General features: G+C 44.5%; 1 protein-coding gene across 5 annotated transcripts in view; it reads left to right on the top strand.

Annotated features, from left to right (window-relative positions):
- Positions 1–16,204, top strand: part of LOC140385819 (piezo-type mechanosensitive ion channel component 2-like) — a 1,561,269-nt gene that overhangs the window by 590,545 nt on the left and 954,520 nt on the right. For all 5 annotated transcript variants that reach the window (XM_072468377.1, XM_072468380.1, XM_072468378.1 and 2 more), the window contains exon 4: positions 12,844–12,886. In XM_072468377.1, the coding sequence (XP_072324478.1) occupies positions 12,844–12,886 (43 nt within the window). The remainder of the gene's footprint in view (positions 1–12,843; positions 12,887–16,204) is intronic.

Raw genomic sequence — 16,204 nt, 5'->3', positions numbered from 1 at the left:
CTGTCTGTCATCACCCTCTCTCCTGCAACTAAGCCAATTTTGAATCCAATGTATTAAATTACCCTGTATCCCATGTGCATTTGCCTTCTTTATACATTTCCCATGTGGGACCTTGTCAAATGCTTTGCTGAAATCGATATAAACCACATCAACTGCACTATCCTCATCTTCACAGCTTAGATAGGGGCAAAGTTGGATGATGTTATGGAGGTGGAAAAAGGTGGTCTTCGTAATGGCACAAATATGATGTTGGAAGCTCATCTCATGATCAATTTGACAGCAAAGTTGCAAACATATTGTTTAATCTTTGACTGTTGCCAGGGAGAGGGTTGGATTCAGTGACGAAGGAACAGTGATTGAGGTGGGGTCTAAAAACAATGGCTTCTGTCATGTGAGAGTACCTTTAAGAAATGGGTGTTGAGAAATGGGTTTGTATATAAATATCTGTAGTGAGAGTATCTTTAAGAAATGGGTGTTTATTACTGCAGTCATGTCAAAGAGGGGGTGGAGCTGGGCTGTCTGTCAGCTTTTTACTTTCGTTTTAGCCTGTTTGCTGCAGGGTGTGTTTTAGTTTCATTTTCAGAGCTGGATAGCTGCAGTCACAGCCAGAAGGTGTATGAATCTCCCTCTGTAATCTAAAGACTGTAAATCGATCCTGGTGATTTAAAACTAATAACAGTAGTAACTTTAACCTGATGTGCTTCTGGTTAAAGGTGTTTAAAGTCTTATGGATGTTAAAAGGAAAGCTTAAAGGATTACATAGTGTTGTATTCTTTGGGGGTTGTATTTGAATAAATGGTTGCTAAGATGTTCACTGTATGTTTTTAAAAGGTTAACTTGAGTTCATAGAATAAACATTGTTTTGCTTAAAAAATACTTTTTCCATTTTTGCTGTTCCACACCTGTAGAGTTGGCCATGTGCCCCCCATACCACAATATATTAAAAGTTGTGGGTCAGGTGAACTCCATGATACACTTTGGGGTTCTCTAAACGCAGGCCCATAACAAATTGGGGGCTCGAGGGGGATAAAAGTCAATCTATTGGATTGGCTTAGTGAACTTAAAGACAATGAGGGGTGAGCATATTGTGGTTGCTTTTCAGGTGTGGTATTTCAGTTTAAGTAGGGAGTGTGTAGTGGACAATGGCTCTTTCAGAGGCTCTGACGTTTTTGGGGGTGGAGACGATCACATGCAGTACCTTACGGACAGAGACTAAAAGCAGACTGTTAGATTTGGCAAAAACATTGCAGTTAACATTACCTGACAAAATGTGAAAAGATGAGGTAATTATGGCAGTGGCTAAGCATGAGATACAGTTTGACTCATTGGAAATGGCAAAAATTCTGTTACAAATTAAACAAATGGAACATGAGAAAGAATTAAAGCAGCTTGAATATGAAAGAGAGCGAGAGGAAAAAGAAAGAGAGCGAGAAAGAGAGAGAGAGGAAAAAGAGAGAGAAGAAAGGAGAACAGAAAGAATAGCCCTAGCCGAGCAAAAACAAAGAGAAAGGGAGATACAGATTAGGGAAAAAGATAAAGTGAGAGAGTTTGAACTTCAGAAAATGGCCATGAAACATGACAGTCATTTAAAATTGGCAGACGTAAAGGGAAACGTACAGTTGATGGATTGTGATGAGGATAGTGAGAAAGAGCGTCATAGTCGAAGGCTTGGTGGGAATCTATTTAAATATGTCCAAGCATTGCCAAGGTTTAATGAGAAGGAGGTAGAGCCTTTTTCATTTCATTTGAGAAGGTGGCTAAACAAATGAAATGGCCACAGGACATGTGGGTATTATTGATTCAAACAAAGCTCGTAGGTAGGGCCAGTGAAGTGCTTGCATCACTACCAGAGGAGGTATCTGAGACGTACGAGGAGGTGAAAAAATCCATCTTAGGTGCATATGAACTAGTGCCTGAAGTCGACAGACAAAGGTTTAGAAATTTAAGGAAAGAATTTGGTCAAACATACATGGAGTTTGAAAGGATCAAACAGAGTAATTTTGATAGGTGGATGAGGGCTTTGAAAATAGACCAAACGTATGAAGCTCTCAGAGAAATTATACTTTTGGAGGAGTTAAAAAGTTCAATTCCAGATGTAGTGAGAACTCATGTGGAAGAGCAGAGAGTTAAAACTGCGAGAGTAGCAACAGAAATGGTAGATGATTATGAATTAGTTCATAAATCAAAGCTTGGTTTCCGACATCAGTTTCAGCCTGTGAGGGATAGAAACTGGGAACATGAGAAACACTCAAGTGGTTAAGGTAAAGGTGATCTGATGGGAGATAATAAGGAGAGTGTACCTCAGATTTAAAAAAAAATCCAGGAGGGTGGAAAAGAAATGAAAAGTTTCAAATGTTTTCACTGTAATAAACTAGGCCATGTAAAGTCACAGTGTTGGTGTTTGAAGAAAAGCACTGGGAAGGCTGATGTGGTAAAACAGGATAACAGGATAAGACAGTGAGGTTTGTGAAAGTGGTAAAGGAAAGCCCGAGTGAAGCGAAGGAGGTGCAAAAGCTTGTATATCCTGATCAAGAGGTGATTGATAAGAAGGTGCCAGATCTCTTTAAAGAATTTACTTGTGTGGGTAAAGTTTACTCAGGAGGAGCAGGTAAAGAAGTCACAATTTTAAGAGATACGGGAGCTAATCAATCTTTAATGCTAAGAGATGAGGAGTTATGTAGTCTGGGAAGAATATTGCCAGAAAAGAGGTGGTAATATGTGGAATTCAATGTGAGAGGAGTAGTGTTCAATTATATAAGGTAAGGTTGGAAAATCCAGTGAAGAGTGGTGAAGTGGTAGCAGGAGTAACAGAGAAACTATCTTGTCCAGGAATACAGTTTATCTTGGGTAATGATGTAGCTAGATCGCAGGTGGGAGTGATGCCTACTGTGGTAGATAAGCCAGTGGAAAATCAGTCAACTGAAGTGTTGATGGATGAATATCCTGGGATTTCTCCGGATTGTGTAGTAACAAGGTCGCAAAGTCTCAAGTTAAGACAAGAGGAGAAATCAAAGAGTGAAGTTGAAGTGCAATTATCAGAAACGATTTTTGATCAGATGGTTGAAAAGGAACAAGAACAGGTGTAGGATGAGGCGGATATTTTTAGTTCAGGAAAATTGCCGTAGTTAAAACAGAAAGATGTAGAAATAAAATGGATGTATCAGAAAGCATACATGGAAGAGAAATCTGCGTGTATACCAGAGTGTTATTGCCTTAAAAGTAATGCCTTGATGAGAAAATGGAGACCTTTACATATGCAGGAGGATGAAAAGTGGGCAGAAGTTCTTCAAGTAGTATTGCCGGAAGGGTATAGAAAGGGGGTGTTGCGAGTTGCAAATGAGGTACCAGTGGGAGGTCATTTGGGAATAAGGAAAACTCAAGCTAAAATCCAGAAACATTTTTATTGGCCTGGACTACATAAAGATGTAGTTAAATTTTGTCAATCATGTCACACATGTCAAGTGATAGGGAAACCTCAAGCAGTGATAAAACCAGCACCCTTAAAACCCATTCCAGCAGTTGAGGAACCTTTTACAAGGGTCCTAATCGATTGCGTAGGACCGCTTCCTAAAACAAAAAGTGGAAACCAATATCTTTTGACGATAATGGATGTGTCTACTAGGTTTCCAGAGGCCATTACAGTACGTAATATTACAGCTAAAAAGATTGTGGAGGAGTTACTTAAATTCTTTACTCGATATGAACTACCCACAGATATACAATCGGATCAAGGATCAAATTTTACCTCAAGGTTAGTCAAAGAAATTATGGATAGCTTAGGAATAAAACAATTTAAATCAACTGCGTACCATCCAGATCGCAGGGAGTGTTAGAAAGGTGGCATCAGACATTAAAGACAATGTTGAGGGCTTATTGTCAAGATTATTCAGAGGATTGGGATAAAGAAATTCCATTCGTACTGTTTGCAATTAGGGATGCACCTAATGAGTCAACCAAATTTAGTTATTTTGAACTAATCTTTGGTCATGAGGTAAGAGGACCACTTAAATTGATTAAGGAAAAATTGGTGAGTGAGAAATCGGAAATTACATTATTGGATTACGTCAAATTTTAGGGAACGATTAAATAGAGCAGGTGAATTGGCTAGACACATTTAAAGGTTGCACAAAATGTGATGAAACGGGTAGCGGACAAGAAATCCAAAGTTCGTAGTTTTGCCTGTTGAGATAAAGTTTTAGTATTGCTACCAGTGGTAGGTGAGCCTTTAAAAGCAATGTTTTGTGGACCTTATCAGATTGCAAGGAAATTAAGTGAGGTGAATTATGTGGTTAAAAATGCCAGATAGAAGGAAAACTCACCGAGTGTGTCATGTGAATATGCTTAGAAGGCACTTTGAAAGGGAAGGAGAGAAAAAGGAGGAGGTTTTAATGATTTTAACTCAAAGTGACGAACCAAATCCAGATGACTGTGAATTTGACATACCTCAAATTAAATTGGAAAACGAGGATGTTCTTAAAATTGGGATAAATTGTTGAGTTACCAACAAAAGAAAAACGGACTGACGTGAAAGAGTTATTGATATCACATGAGCATATTTGTGGAGATAAATTGGGAACCACTAAAATGGCTATACATGATGTAGATGTGGGAAATATTGTTCCAATCAAACAACATCCATATAGACTTAACCCTTTAAAATTGGCACAGGTTAACAAAGAGATTGAGAGTATGCTTAAAAATGGCATAATTGAAGTGGGTTGCTGCCAATGGAGCTCGCCCATAGTGATGGTACCTAAACCAGACGGTACCCAAAGGTTGTGTGTGGACTATAGAAATGTTAATGCAGTTACAAGAACGGACTCTTATCCTATCCCACGTTTGGAGGATTGCATTGAGAAAGTGGGACAATCAACTTTTATTTCCAAACTGGATTTACTTAAAGGTTACTGGCAGGTACCTTTGTCCGAAAGGGTGAAGGAGATTTCAGCTTTTGTGACTCCAGATGGTATATACCAATTCAAAGTTATGCCATTTGGCTTGAAAAATGCCCCAGCCACATTTGAACGTTTAACTAACAAAGTTGTTTCAGGATTACCCAATTGTGCGATATACATCGACGATCTGGTAATTTTCAGACAGACATGGAAAGAACATTTGAAACATCTGATGGAGTTATTCGATCGACTTCAGGAGGCGGGTTTGGTGATATACCTGTAAACCTAGCCAAAAGTGCTTTGGAAAAGCCCAAGTCACTTTCCTTGGCCATAAAATTGGACAGGGTCGAATGGTCACACGGGATGTGAAACCAACAGTTATTGAGGAGTTTCCAATACCCTCAAGACGAAGGGAAATAATGCGTGAGTGGATTTGATCGGAAATTTGTGCGAAGGTTTTGTAGCGTGATTGCTGCACTGATGGACTTGTTGAAGAAGCGTAACAAATTCCAGTGGACAGCAGAGTGTCAACAGGCATTTGACTGCCTGAAAGCTGTGATAACCAATGCTCCTGTGTTGGAGAATTACAAGGGACTCTGTGATCAGATTGAACTAAAGTATCTGACTTTAAAGAGAAATGCCGAGACGTAGAGAAATGGACTAATCGTGCAGAGACCTTCTTATTCAAAGAGACTGTCAATCAAGAAAGATTTCAGTTGGAGGAAGAAAAACAAAAAAAATGGACTATACTATTATACCTGCTTGTGTGTGTTGATTTTTGAAACTAAAAAGTATATTTACTATGTGCATTTCTTAAAGGATAGTGAAAAGATGAAAAATGAAATCAACTTGAAGTTGATGGGTTTTTTTTTCTTGGGGAGAGGTGTCATGTGAGAGTACCTTTAAGAAATAGGTGTTTATAAATGGGTGTGTATATAAATATCTGTAGTGATAGTACCTTTAAGAAATGGGTGTTTATTACTGCAGTGATGTCAGCGAGGGGGTGGAGCTGATCTGTCTGTCAGTTTTTTACTTTCGTTTCAACCTGTTTGCTGCAGTAATGTCAGAGAGTGGGTGGAACTGGGCTGTCTGTCAGCTTTTTACTTCTGCTTTAGGCTCTTTGCTGCAGGGTTTGTTTTAGTTTCGTTTTCAGAGCTGGATAGCTGCAGTCACAGCCAGAAGGTGTATGAATCTCTCTCTGTAATCTAAAGACTGTAAATCGATCCTGGTGATTTAAAACTAATAACAGTAGTGACTTTAACCTGATGTGCTTCTGGTAAAAGGTGTTTTAAGTCTTATGGATGTTGAAAGGAAAGTAAGAATTACTTAGTGTTGTATCCTTTGGGGGCTGTATTTGAATTAATGGTTGCTAAGATGTTCACTGTATGTTTTAAAAAGGTTAACTTGAGTTCATAGAATAAACATTGTTTTGCTTTAAACAATATTTTTCCATTTCTGCTGTACCACACCTGTAGAGTGATCCGTGTGCTCCACATACCACAGTCTATTGAAATTTGTAGGTCAGGTGAACTCCACGATACACTTTGGGGTTCTCTATATGCTCATAACACTTCAGTCTCCCCATTTAATTGAAGAAAATTTCTGCTCATCCAGTATTGGATGTTTAAGTGTTGGCTGTTATTCCTCCCAAATTCCTCACATTTGTCAACATTGTATTCCATCTGCCAGACCCTAGCCCATTCAGTTAAACTATCCAAATCCCTCTGCAGACTTACAGTATTCTCTGCACTTTTTGCTTTACCACTCATTTTAGTGTCATCTGCAAACTTGGACACATTGCGCTTGGTCACTAACTCCAAATCATCTATATAAATTGTGAACAATTGTGGGCCCAACACTGATCCCTGAGGGACACCACTAGCTACTGATTGCCAACCAGAGAAACACCCATTAATCCCCACTCTTTGCTTTCTAGTAATTATCAAACCCACTATCCATGCTACAACTTTATCCTTAACGCCATGCATCTTTATCTTATGCAGCAACCTTTTGTGTGGCACCTTTCAAAAGCTTTCTAGAAATCGAGATGTACCACATCCATTGGCTCCCGCACTGGTAATGTCCTCAAAATTTCCACTAAATTAGTTAGGCACGACCTGCCCTTTATGAACCCGTGCTGCGTCTGCCCAATGGGACAATTTCCATCCAGATGCCTCGCTATTCCTTCCTTGATGGTGGATTCCAGCATCTTCCTTACAACCAAAGTTAAGCTAACTGGCCTATAATTACTTGCTTTCTGCCTACCTCCTTTTTTAAACCGTGGTGTCACGTTTGCTAATTTCCAATCCGTCGGGACCACCACAGAGTCCAGTGAATTTTGGTAAATTATCACGAGTGCATTTGCAATTTCCCTACCCATCTCTTTTAGTACCCTGGGATGCACTCCATCAGGGCCAGGAGATTTGTCTACCTTTAGCCCCATTAGCTTGCCCATCACTAACCTTAGTGATAACAATCGTCTCAACGTCCTCACCTGTCACAGCCTCATTTCCATCAGTCACTGACATGTTATTTGTGTCTTCCACAGTGAAGACCGACCCAAAAAACCTGTTCAGTTCCTCAGCCATTTCCTCCTTTCCCGTTATTAAATCTCTCTTCTCATCCTCTAAAGGACCAATATTTACCTTAGCCACTCTTTTTTGTTTTATATATTTGTAGAAACGTTTATTATCTGTTTTTATATTCTGAGCAAGTTTACCCTTATAATCTATCTTACTCTTCTTTATAGTTGTTTAGGAGCTTTCTGTTGCCCCCTAAAGATTTCCCAATCCTCCCACTAATCTTTGCCACTTTGTATGCTTTTTCCTTCAGTTTGATACTCTCTCTTATTTCCCTTCGATATCCACGGTTGATTTTCCCTCTTTCTACCGTCCTTCCTTTTTGTTGGTATAAACTTTTGCTGAGCACTGTGAAAAATCGCTTGGAAGGTTCTCCACTGTTCCTCAACTGTTTCACCATAAAGCCTTTGCTCCCAGTCTACCTTAGCTAGTTCTTCTCTCATCCCATTGTAATCTCCTTTGTTTAAGCACAAAACACTAGTGCTTGATTTTACCTTCTCATCCTCCATCTGTATTTTAAATTCCCTCATATTGTGATCACTCCTTCCGAGAGGATCCCTAACTATGAGATCCTGAATCAATCCTGTCTCATTACACAGGACCAGATCTAGGACCGCTTGTTCCCTCGTAGGTTCCATTGCATACTGTTCTAGGAAACTATCGTGGATACATTCTATAAACTCCTCCTCAAGGCTGCCTTGACCGACCTGGTTAAACCAATCGACATGTAGATTAAAATCCCCCATGATAACCGCTGTACCATTTCTACATGCATCAGTTATTTCTTTGTTTATTGCCCGCCCCACCGTAATGTTACTATTTGGTGGCCTATAAATTACTCCTATCAGTGATTTTCTTTGACTTACTATTCCGGATTTCCACCCAAATGGATTCAGCTTTATCCTCCATAGCACCGATGTCATCCCTCACAACTGCCCGGATGTCATCCTTAAATAACAGAGCTATACCACCTCTCTTACCATCCACTCTGTCCTTCCGAAGAATTTGACACCCTTGGATATTTAACTTCCCGTCGTGACCATCCTTTAACCATGTTTCAGTTGAGGCCACTAAATCATAGTCATTCACGATGATTTGCGCCATCAACTCATTTACCTTATTCCGAATACTATGAGCATTCAGGTAAAGTACCCTTATGTTGGCTTTTATACTTGCGTTTTGAATCTTAACACAACGATCAGTAACCTCTCCTAAGTTATTTTTCATCATAGCATATCATCATAGAATTTACAGTGCAGAAGGAGGCCATTCGGCCCATCGAGTCTGCACTGGCTCTTGGAAAGAGCACCCCACTTAAGCCCACACCTCCACCCTATCCCCGTAACACAGTAACCCCACCTAACCTAAGGGCAATTTAACATGGCCAATCCACCTAATCCTGCACATCTTTGGACTGTGGGAGGAAACCGGAGCACCCGGAGGAAACCCATGCAGACACGGGGAGAACGTGCAGACTCCACACAGAAAGTGGCCCAAGGCAGGAATCGAACCTAGGACCTTGGAGCTGTGAAGCAACTGTGCTAACCACTATGCTAGCGTGCTGCCCCTTTTAACTTCCTTTTAACTTTCTTTTTAACTTTTCTCCTTATCTTCCTTATCTTCATGTAATAACCTGCTGCTTCGCTTTCTATTTCTGTTTTTACTTCCCTTTTTATTCCTTTTAGTATTACTGGGCATATTCACTGAGCTCTGCTCAGTCACTGTACCCTGTACTGTGGCCCTTTTTGATTTTCACTGTGGCTTCTCTGCCTTAAACTTTATCCCTTACTGCCTTTTGTTTCTGTCCCCGTTTTACTTCCCTCCAACTTCCTGCATCAGTTCCCACACCCCTGCCACATTAGTTAAACCCTCTCCAACAGCACTAGCAAACATCCCCCCTAGGACATTGGTTCCAGTCATGCACAGGTGCAGACCGTGCGATTTGTACTGGTCCCACCTCCCCTAGAACCAGTTCCAATGCCCCAGGAATTTGAATCCCTCCATCTTGCACCAGCTCTCAAGCCACTCATTCATCCTATCTATCCTGACATTCCTACTCTGACTAGCCCGTGGCACTGGTAGCAATCCTGAGATTACTACCTTCAAGGTCCTACTTTTTAGTTGAACTCGTAACTCCCTGAATTCAGCTTGTAGGACCTCATCCCGCTTTTTACCTATATCGTTGGTGCCTATAAGCACCATGACAGCTGGCTGTTAACACCACCCCCACCCCCCCCCCCCAGAATGACCTGCAGCCGCTCTGAGACATCCTTGACCCCAGCACCAGGGAGGCAACAGACCATCCTGGAGTCTTGATTGCGTCCGCAGAACCATCTGTCTATTCCCTTACGATTGAGTCCCCAACAATATAGCCTTGCCATCCTTATTCCTGCTCTCCTGCACAACAGCGCCAGCCACGGTGCCATGAACCTGGCTGCGGCTGCCTTCCCCTGGTGAGCCATCTCCCTCAACAGTATCCAAAGCGGTATATCTGTTTTGCAGGGAGATGACCGCAGGGGACACCTGCACTGCCTTCCTACTCTTGCTCTGTCTTTTGGTAACCCTTTTTCTATCGCCCTCTGTAATTTACATCTGCGGTGTGACCAACTCAGGGCAAGTGCTATCCACGATGTCCTCAGCATCATGGATGCTCCAAAGTGAGTCCACCCGCAGCTCCAGAGCCGTCAAACAGTCTAACAAGAGCTGCAGCTGGACACAACTCTTGCATGTGAAGGAGCCAGGGTCAGTGGACGTGTCCCTGAGCTCCCATATCACACACGAGGAGCATGACACGGGTTTGGGATTTCCTGCAATGCCTTAAACCATAGGTTAACTTCTACAAATACAATGCCAAAAAAACAAAAGAAAAAAGAAAGAAAATAAATAGACGAATGAAAAGAAAAACTTTTTACCAGTCAACACTACTTACCAGCAGGTCTTCTCTTGGCCAATCTAATCATAGCCTTCCTGTGACGTCACTCTTCAGTTTCTCCCCAGTCTAAACCTCAGATTCACCGTTTACTCGCTTACCTACCCAAGATGCTGTCTGTCCAACCGCTCGTCTCCGCTCAACTCCTGAAAAGGAGTCCAACACCTGCATCTCCACATCCTGAACAGGAAGGCCTCGCCCCCGAGCTAGGTTTTTAAACTCCCTGCTTACCTTCCCAAGATGCTGTCTGTCCAATCGCTCATCTCCGCTCCACCCCTGAAAAGGAAGGCCACGTCCCCGAGCTAGGTTTATAAACTCCCCGCTTACCTTCCCAAGATGCTGTCCGTCCAACCCCTTGCTTCCGCTCCGCTCCTACCCAGGATGCTCTCTGGATCTCTCCCTGCAGATTAACAGTTACAAGCCAGAAAAAAGAACAAAATGTTAGGAAAAAGCACCTCCTCCCACTCTTCACCGAATTACCTCACTGTTCCAAATTACCAAGTATAAATCTCATTCTAGCTATCTCACTCACTCAGGCTGTCTCTCCTCCACGTGCGCAAAGGTATCTGGCATAGCAAGGGTTAACATGGGATTGGGAAACAGGACCACCCATAGTGTAATGTAAAGAGACACATGACCTGAGACTAGAGAGAGTTGTGGACAGGACAGTGGAGTGTGTAGAAGTAGAAGCAAGCATGAAACAAACTCATATCTTGAGCTATACCTTGTATATTCTTATTAGTGTTCTGATTACTGGGGCTAGATTAGCACACTGGGCGAAATAGCTGGCTTTTAAAGCAGACCAAGGCAGGCCAGCAGCACGGTTCAATTCCCGTACCAGCCTCCCCGAACAGGCGGCGGAATGTGGCGATTAGGGGCTTTTCACAGTAACTTCATTGAAGCCTACTTGTGACAATAAGCGATTTTCATTTCATTTCATACTAGACCTTGTATATATGTACATGGTTATTTGTTACTGTTGAACACTTAATGTTCAACCAGAAAAGGCTCAAAGCCTCTTTGTGAGACCTACAACATACAATCACTGTTGGATAAGCAGTCTGATAATTTAACAACAGTAGAGAAATTGAGGTCATGAGGTGGAGCTGGGTGCTGTCAGCGTACATGTGAAAAATGGTGCTATTCTTTCAGATGACATCACCATCTTGCATGGAGATGAGAAATATGAGGAGACCAAGGATAGATCCTTGAGAACACCAGAGGTAATGGTGTAGGAGCAGGAAGAGAAGCCATTGCAAGTAATGCTCTGGATATGGTTTGATAGATAAAAATGGAACCCAGTGAGAGCATCTTCGCTCAGCTGAATAATAAGGTAGAAGCATTGGAGCAGGATCATATGGTCAACCATCTCAAAGACTGCAGGCCAGAAGGACAAGGAGAAAAGGTTTATCTTTATCATAGTCACATCGAATGGCATTTGTGACTTTGATAACAATTGTTTCGGTGCTATGTTAGGACCAGAAACCTGGGGCGAAATTCTCCCCCAACGGCGCGCTGTCCGCCGACTGGCGCCAAAGACGGCGCCAATCAGACGGGCACCGCGCCGGCCCAAAGGTGCGGAATGCTCCGCATCTTTGGCGGCCTAGCCCCAACATTGAGGGGCTAGGCCGACGGCGGAGGGATTTCCGCCCCGCCAGCTGGCGGAAATGGCGTTTGTTGCCCCGCCAGCTGGCGCGGAAATGCGGCGCATGCGCGGGAGCGTCAGCGGCCGCTGACAGTTTCCCGGCGCATGCGCGGGAGCGTCAGCGGCCACTGAAAGTTTCCCGCGCATGCGCAGTGGGGAGAGTCTCTTCCGCCTCCGCCATGGTGGAGGGCGTAGCGGAGGCGGAAGGGAAAGAGTGCCCCCACGGCACAGGCCCGCCCGCGGATCGGTGGGCCCCGATTGCGGGCCAGACCACTGTGGGGGCACCCCCCGGGGTCAGATCGCCCCGCGCCCCCCTCAGGACCCCGGAGCCCGCCCACGCCGCCTGGTCCCGCAGGTAAATACCAGGTTTGATTTACGCCGGCGGGACAGGCAATTTCTGGGCGGGACTTCGGCCCATCCGGGCCGGAGAATTGAATCCAAAGATTCCCGCCCCCGCCCAATCTCCGGTACCGGAGACTTCGGCGGGGGCGGGGGCGGGATTCACGGCGGCCAACGGCCATTCTCCGACCCGGCGGGGGTTCGGAGAATGACGCCCCTGATTGCAGAATTGAGATGGTAGTTTGCAAAGATAGTGTCATCAAGGGTTGTTTTTCTTTTCAGGAGAGTGGTTATGGTAGAGAATATCATTGCGAAATATTAACAGGCTAAAGAATGCATCATCACCCAGAAATCTGTTAATTGCTATTTTGATGTTTTCTGATTCTATTGAAGTTGTTGAAATCTTCGAAACAATAACCACCATTATTAATTGCTTTGTACTTTATTTTTTACCAGGCACAGATTGGGAAAAGACCTTCCGACAGATAGGATTTGAAAGGTGAGTGTTTCGTCCTGTTCTATCAAATGCAGGCTAGTTTTATAACAAAGCATAATATGTGCTGATTTTCTTGAAGGTTTGCTTGAAGTAATGGAATAGCCTATTTTTATATACAATAATATGCACTGGATAATAAATTCCTTGGTAATCAGGGCAAATTCAATGGGCAGAATTTTCCTGTTTTTGCACAGAGTGCTGGCTGAGGTGGTAAAATTGACATGCAGCTTGCCATCTGCACAGCTGGCTTTTCTCACCACATTGTGCAGCACTCTGCAAAATAGAATGGATGTGTGGCCCATGAGGTTGGGATGGTAGGGCGGGGCTGGAAAGAGCAGACTACAAGGGCAACTCCCCTTCCCCACAGATGTGAGGACCCCCCCCACCCACCTCCCACTCCTGGGACATGTGCAACCCCCCCCCCCCCCCCCCCCCCCCGAGATAAGAGAAATCCCACAATCGAGCTACCCAGAGGAGTCCCCTGGCACTTAACTCTGGCACTGCCCTCCAATATCAAGATGCAGTGCCAAAGTGCCAGAGGGTAATGCCATGGTACTGCCCGGGCATGTATTTCATACCCCGCGGTCGAGTCTTCCCTGTGCACCCCCAACAAGTTCCTTCTGCCCGGTTCCTGTTCATAAAAACGTGTTGTAAACCTCGCTGATGTGAACACACATCAGCAAGGGGGAAGATCCCATTGTGAGGAGAACATCCAGCGGGGAAGCCATTTAAAAACATTATAATTTATTTAAATGCAACTCCTGACCTTTCTGGATGAAGGTGGCAACCTAGTAGCCCGGTCAATGTGCAAAATTGTCCTGAGCTCGACTGTGTAGCTTTAAAAATCTTCCTGTTTACTATCACAAACAAAAAATATACATTGAGGTGTTATTTCAATAAGCAGGCAATAAATGTGCTGTATTTTAATGTTGATTGCAATTCATAGTTGGTCTGTAATGAAAAACATCAGCCTTTTGGACTAATGCTGACTTGGAGGTTCATTTTCCTGACAAATCACAGACAGAACTTGTGCTTGTTGTCTCTGTACACAGCAGATTTAAAGCTTGACTAATGTAAAAACAGAAAATGCTGGAAAAGTTCTGCAGCTCTGGCACATTTGTAGACAGAAACAGAGTTAACATTCTGAATCCATGGGGGCAATCTACTAGCTGCGTCGTGCTCGACCGGGAGTGTGGCCGATAGATGCTGGGTGAAGCCTCCCGCAGGCTTCCCGGCAGCCAGTGCGCCGAACGAGATCTGCTCGCGAGGTTCAAGATCAGGATCCCACCCGTAATGTGCTGCACTTGCTTAAGTTGGTTTTAAACTTACTTAAGCGAACCCACCTGAGACCTACTGGGTGGCATGGGAGCACAGTGGTTAGCACTGTCGCTTCACAGCGCCAGGGTCCCAGGTTCGATTGCCGGCTTAGGTCGCTGTCTGTGTGGTGTCTGCACGTTCCCCCCGTGTCTGTGTGGGTTTCCTCCGGGTGCTCCGGTTTCCTCTCACAGTCCAAAGATGTGCAGGTTAGGTGGATTGGCCATGCTTAATTGTCCTTAGTGTCCAATAAAAAAGATTGGGTGGGGTTGCTGGGTTACGGGGATAGGGTGGAGGTGTGGACTTAGGTAGGATGCTCTTTCTAAGGGCTGGTTCAGACTCGATGGGCCAAATAGCCTCCTTCTGCACTGTAAATTCTATGATTACTGCCCTCCTGGGATGTACCGGCCTCCCAAGGAGGCCCTAGCTAGGCGCCGTTCAGTGCTGGGGCACACAAATGTGGCTCAGGTGGAACGGCACCTGGAAGGGAGGCTTCCAGGGCATCGGAGGCCCTTGGGTCATCAGGGAGTGTGCAGGGTGGCTCGCTGGCCCTCCCTCTGGTATGTGGATATGCTGCACTGCCAGATTCGCACCGTGGCATGCCACCCTAGCACTGCAAAGCTGGTAGGAGCACAGCTGGAGTGCCAGGGTGGCAGTGAAAGGGTGCCAGGGTCACACTTCCAAGGGCCAGGGACTGAGGGGGGACATGCCCATGGAAGGAGGGTAGAGGAGGAGTATGAAGGGCGGGGCTGTGCAGGGCAGGTAAGAAGGAGCTCTGGGGGATTTCGGCAGTTGAAGGGTGGTTGGCCTGGAGGGGTGGGGCCTGTAAGGGGGAATGCGGGGGACTGAAGAGGGAGGAGCACAGGGCCACCATAGCAGGGTGTCATCACTTGGAGGGGTATGAGGTAATGCCCATATGTGTGGGGGTGACATTGTCCATGGGTTGTAGGTGTGGGGGATCCACAAGCTCAACTAGACACCGAGGCACCCTTTCAAAATGGCAGCCCGATCTCTCAGCAGCTGGTCTGGCCTACATGTTCAGCCACCCAGTGATGAAAGTCAGTCGAAGTGTGGGCGAAGCTGAGGAGAAACTCCCCAGGGCCAAAAAAGTGACGAAGTGTGGTTAGGTAGCAGTGGGGAACTCGCCAGGCAGAGCCAGCAGGTAAGTCCAGCTAAACCCGCCCATAAATCCGCAAGACTTAGGATGCATCGGATGGAGAGGAAAACTGCAGAGCATGGGCACAATGGAAATGTGGAGCTTGTTCAAGGAACAGCTACTGCGTGTCCTTGATAAGTATGTACCTGTCTGGCAGGGAGGAAGTGGTTGAGCAAGGGAACCGTGGTTTACTAAAGCAGTCGAAACATTTGTCAAGAGGAAGAAGGAGGCTTATGTAAAGATGAGACATGAAGGTTCAGTTAGGGCGCTCGAGAGTTATAAGTTAGCTAGGAAGGACCTAAAGAGAGAGCTAAGAAGAGCCAGGAGGGGACATGAGAAGTCTTTGGCAGGTAGGATCAAGGATAACCCTAAAGCTTTCTACAGATATGTCAGGAATAAATGAATGACTAGGGTAAGAGTAGGGCCAGTCAAGGACAGTCGCGGGAAGTTGTGCTTGGAGTCCGAGGAGATAGGAGAGGTGCTATATGAATATTTTTCATAAGTTTTCACACAGGAAAAAGACAATGTTGTCGAGGAGAATACTGAGATTCAGGCTACTAGAGTAGAAGGGCTTGAAGTTCATAAGGAGGAGGTGTTAGCAATTCTGGAAAGTGTGAAAATAGATAAGTCCCCTGGGCTGGATGGGATTTATCCTAGGATCTCTGGGAAGCTAGGGAAGAAATTGCTGAGCCTTTGGCTTTGATCTTTAAGTCATCTTTGTCTACAGGAATAGTGCCAGAAGACTGGAGGATAGCAAATGTCCCTTGTTCAAGAAGGGGAGTAGAGACAACCCCGGTAACTATAGACCAGTGAGCCTTACTTCTGTTGTGGGCAAAATCTTGGAAAGGTTT

Source organism: Scyliorhinus torazame, chromosome 11, assembly GCF_047496885.1.
Source record: "Scyliorhinus torazame isolate Kashiwa2021f chromosome 11, sScyTor2.1, whole genome shotgun sequence".
In the NCBI taxonomy this organism is placed as follows: domain Eukaryota; kingdom Metazoa; phylum Chordata; class Chondrichthyes; order Carcharhiniformes; family Scyliorhinidae; genus Scyliorhinus; species Scyliorhinus torazame.
This window is presented reverse-complemented; position numbering and strand designations above follow the sequence as displayed.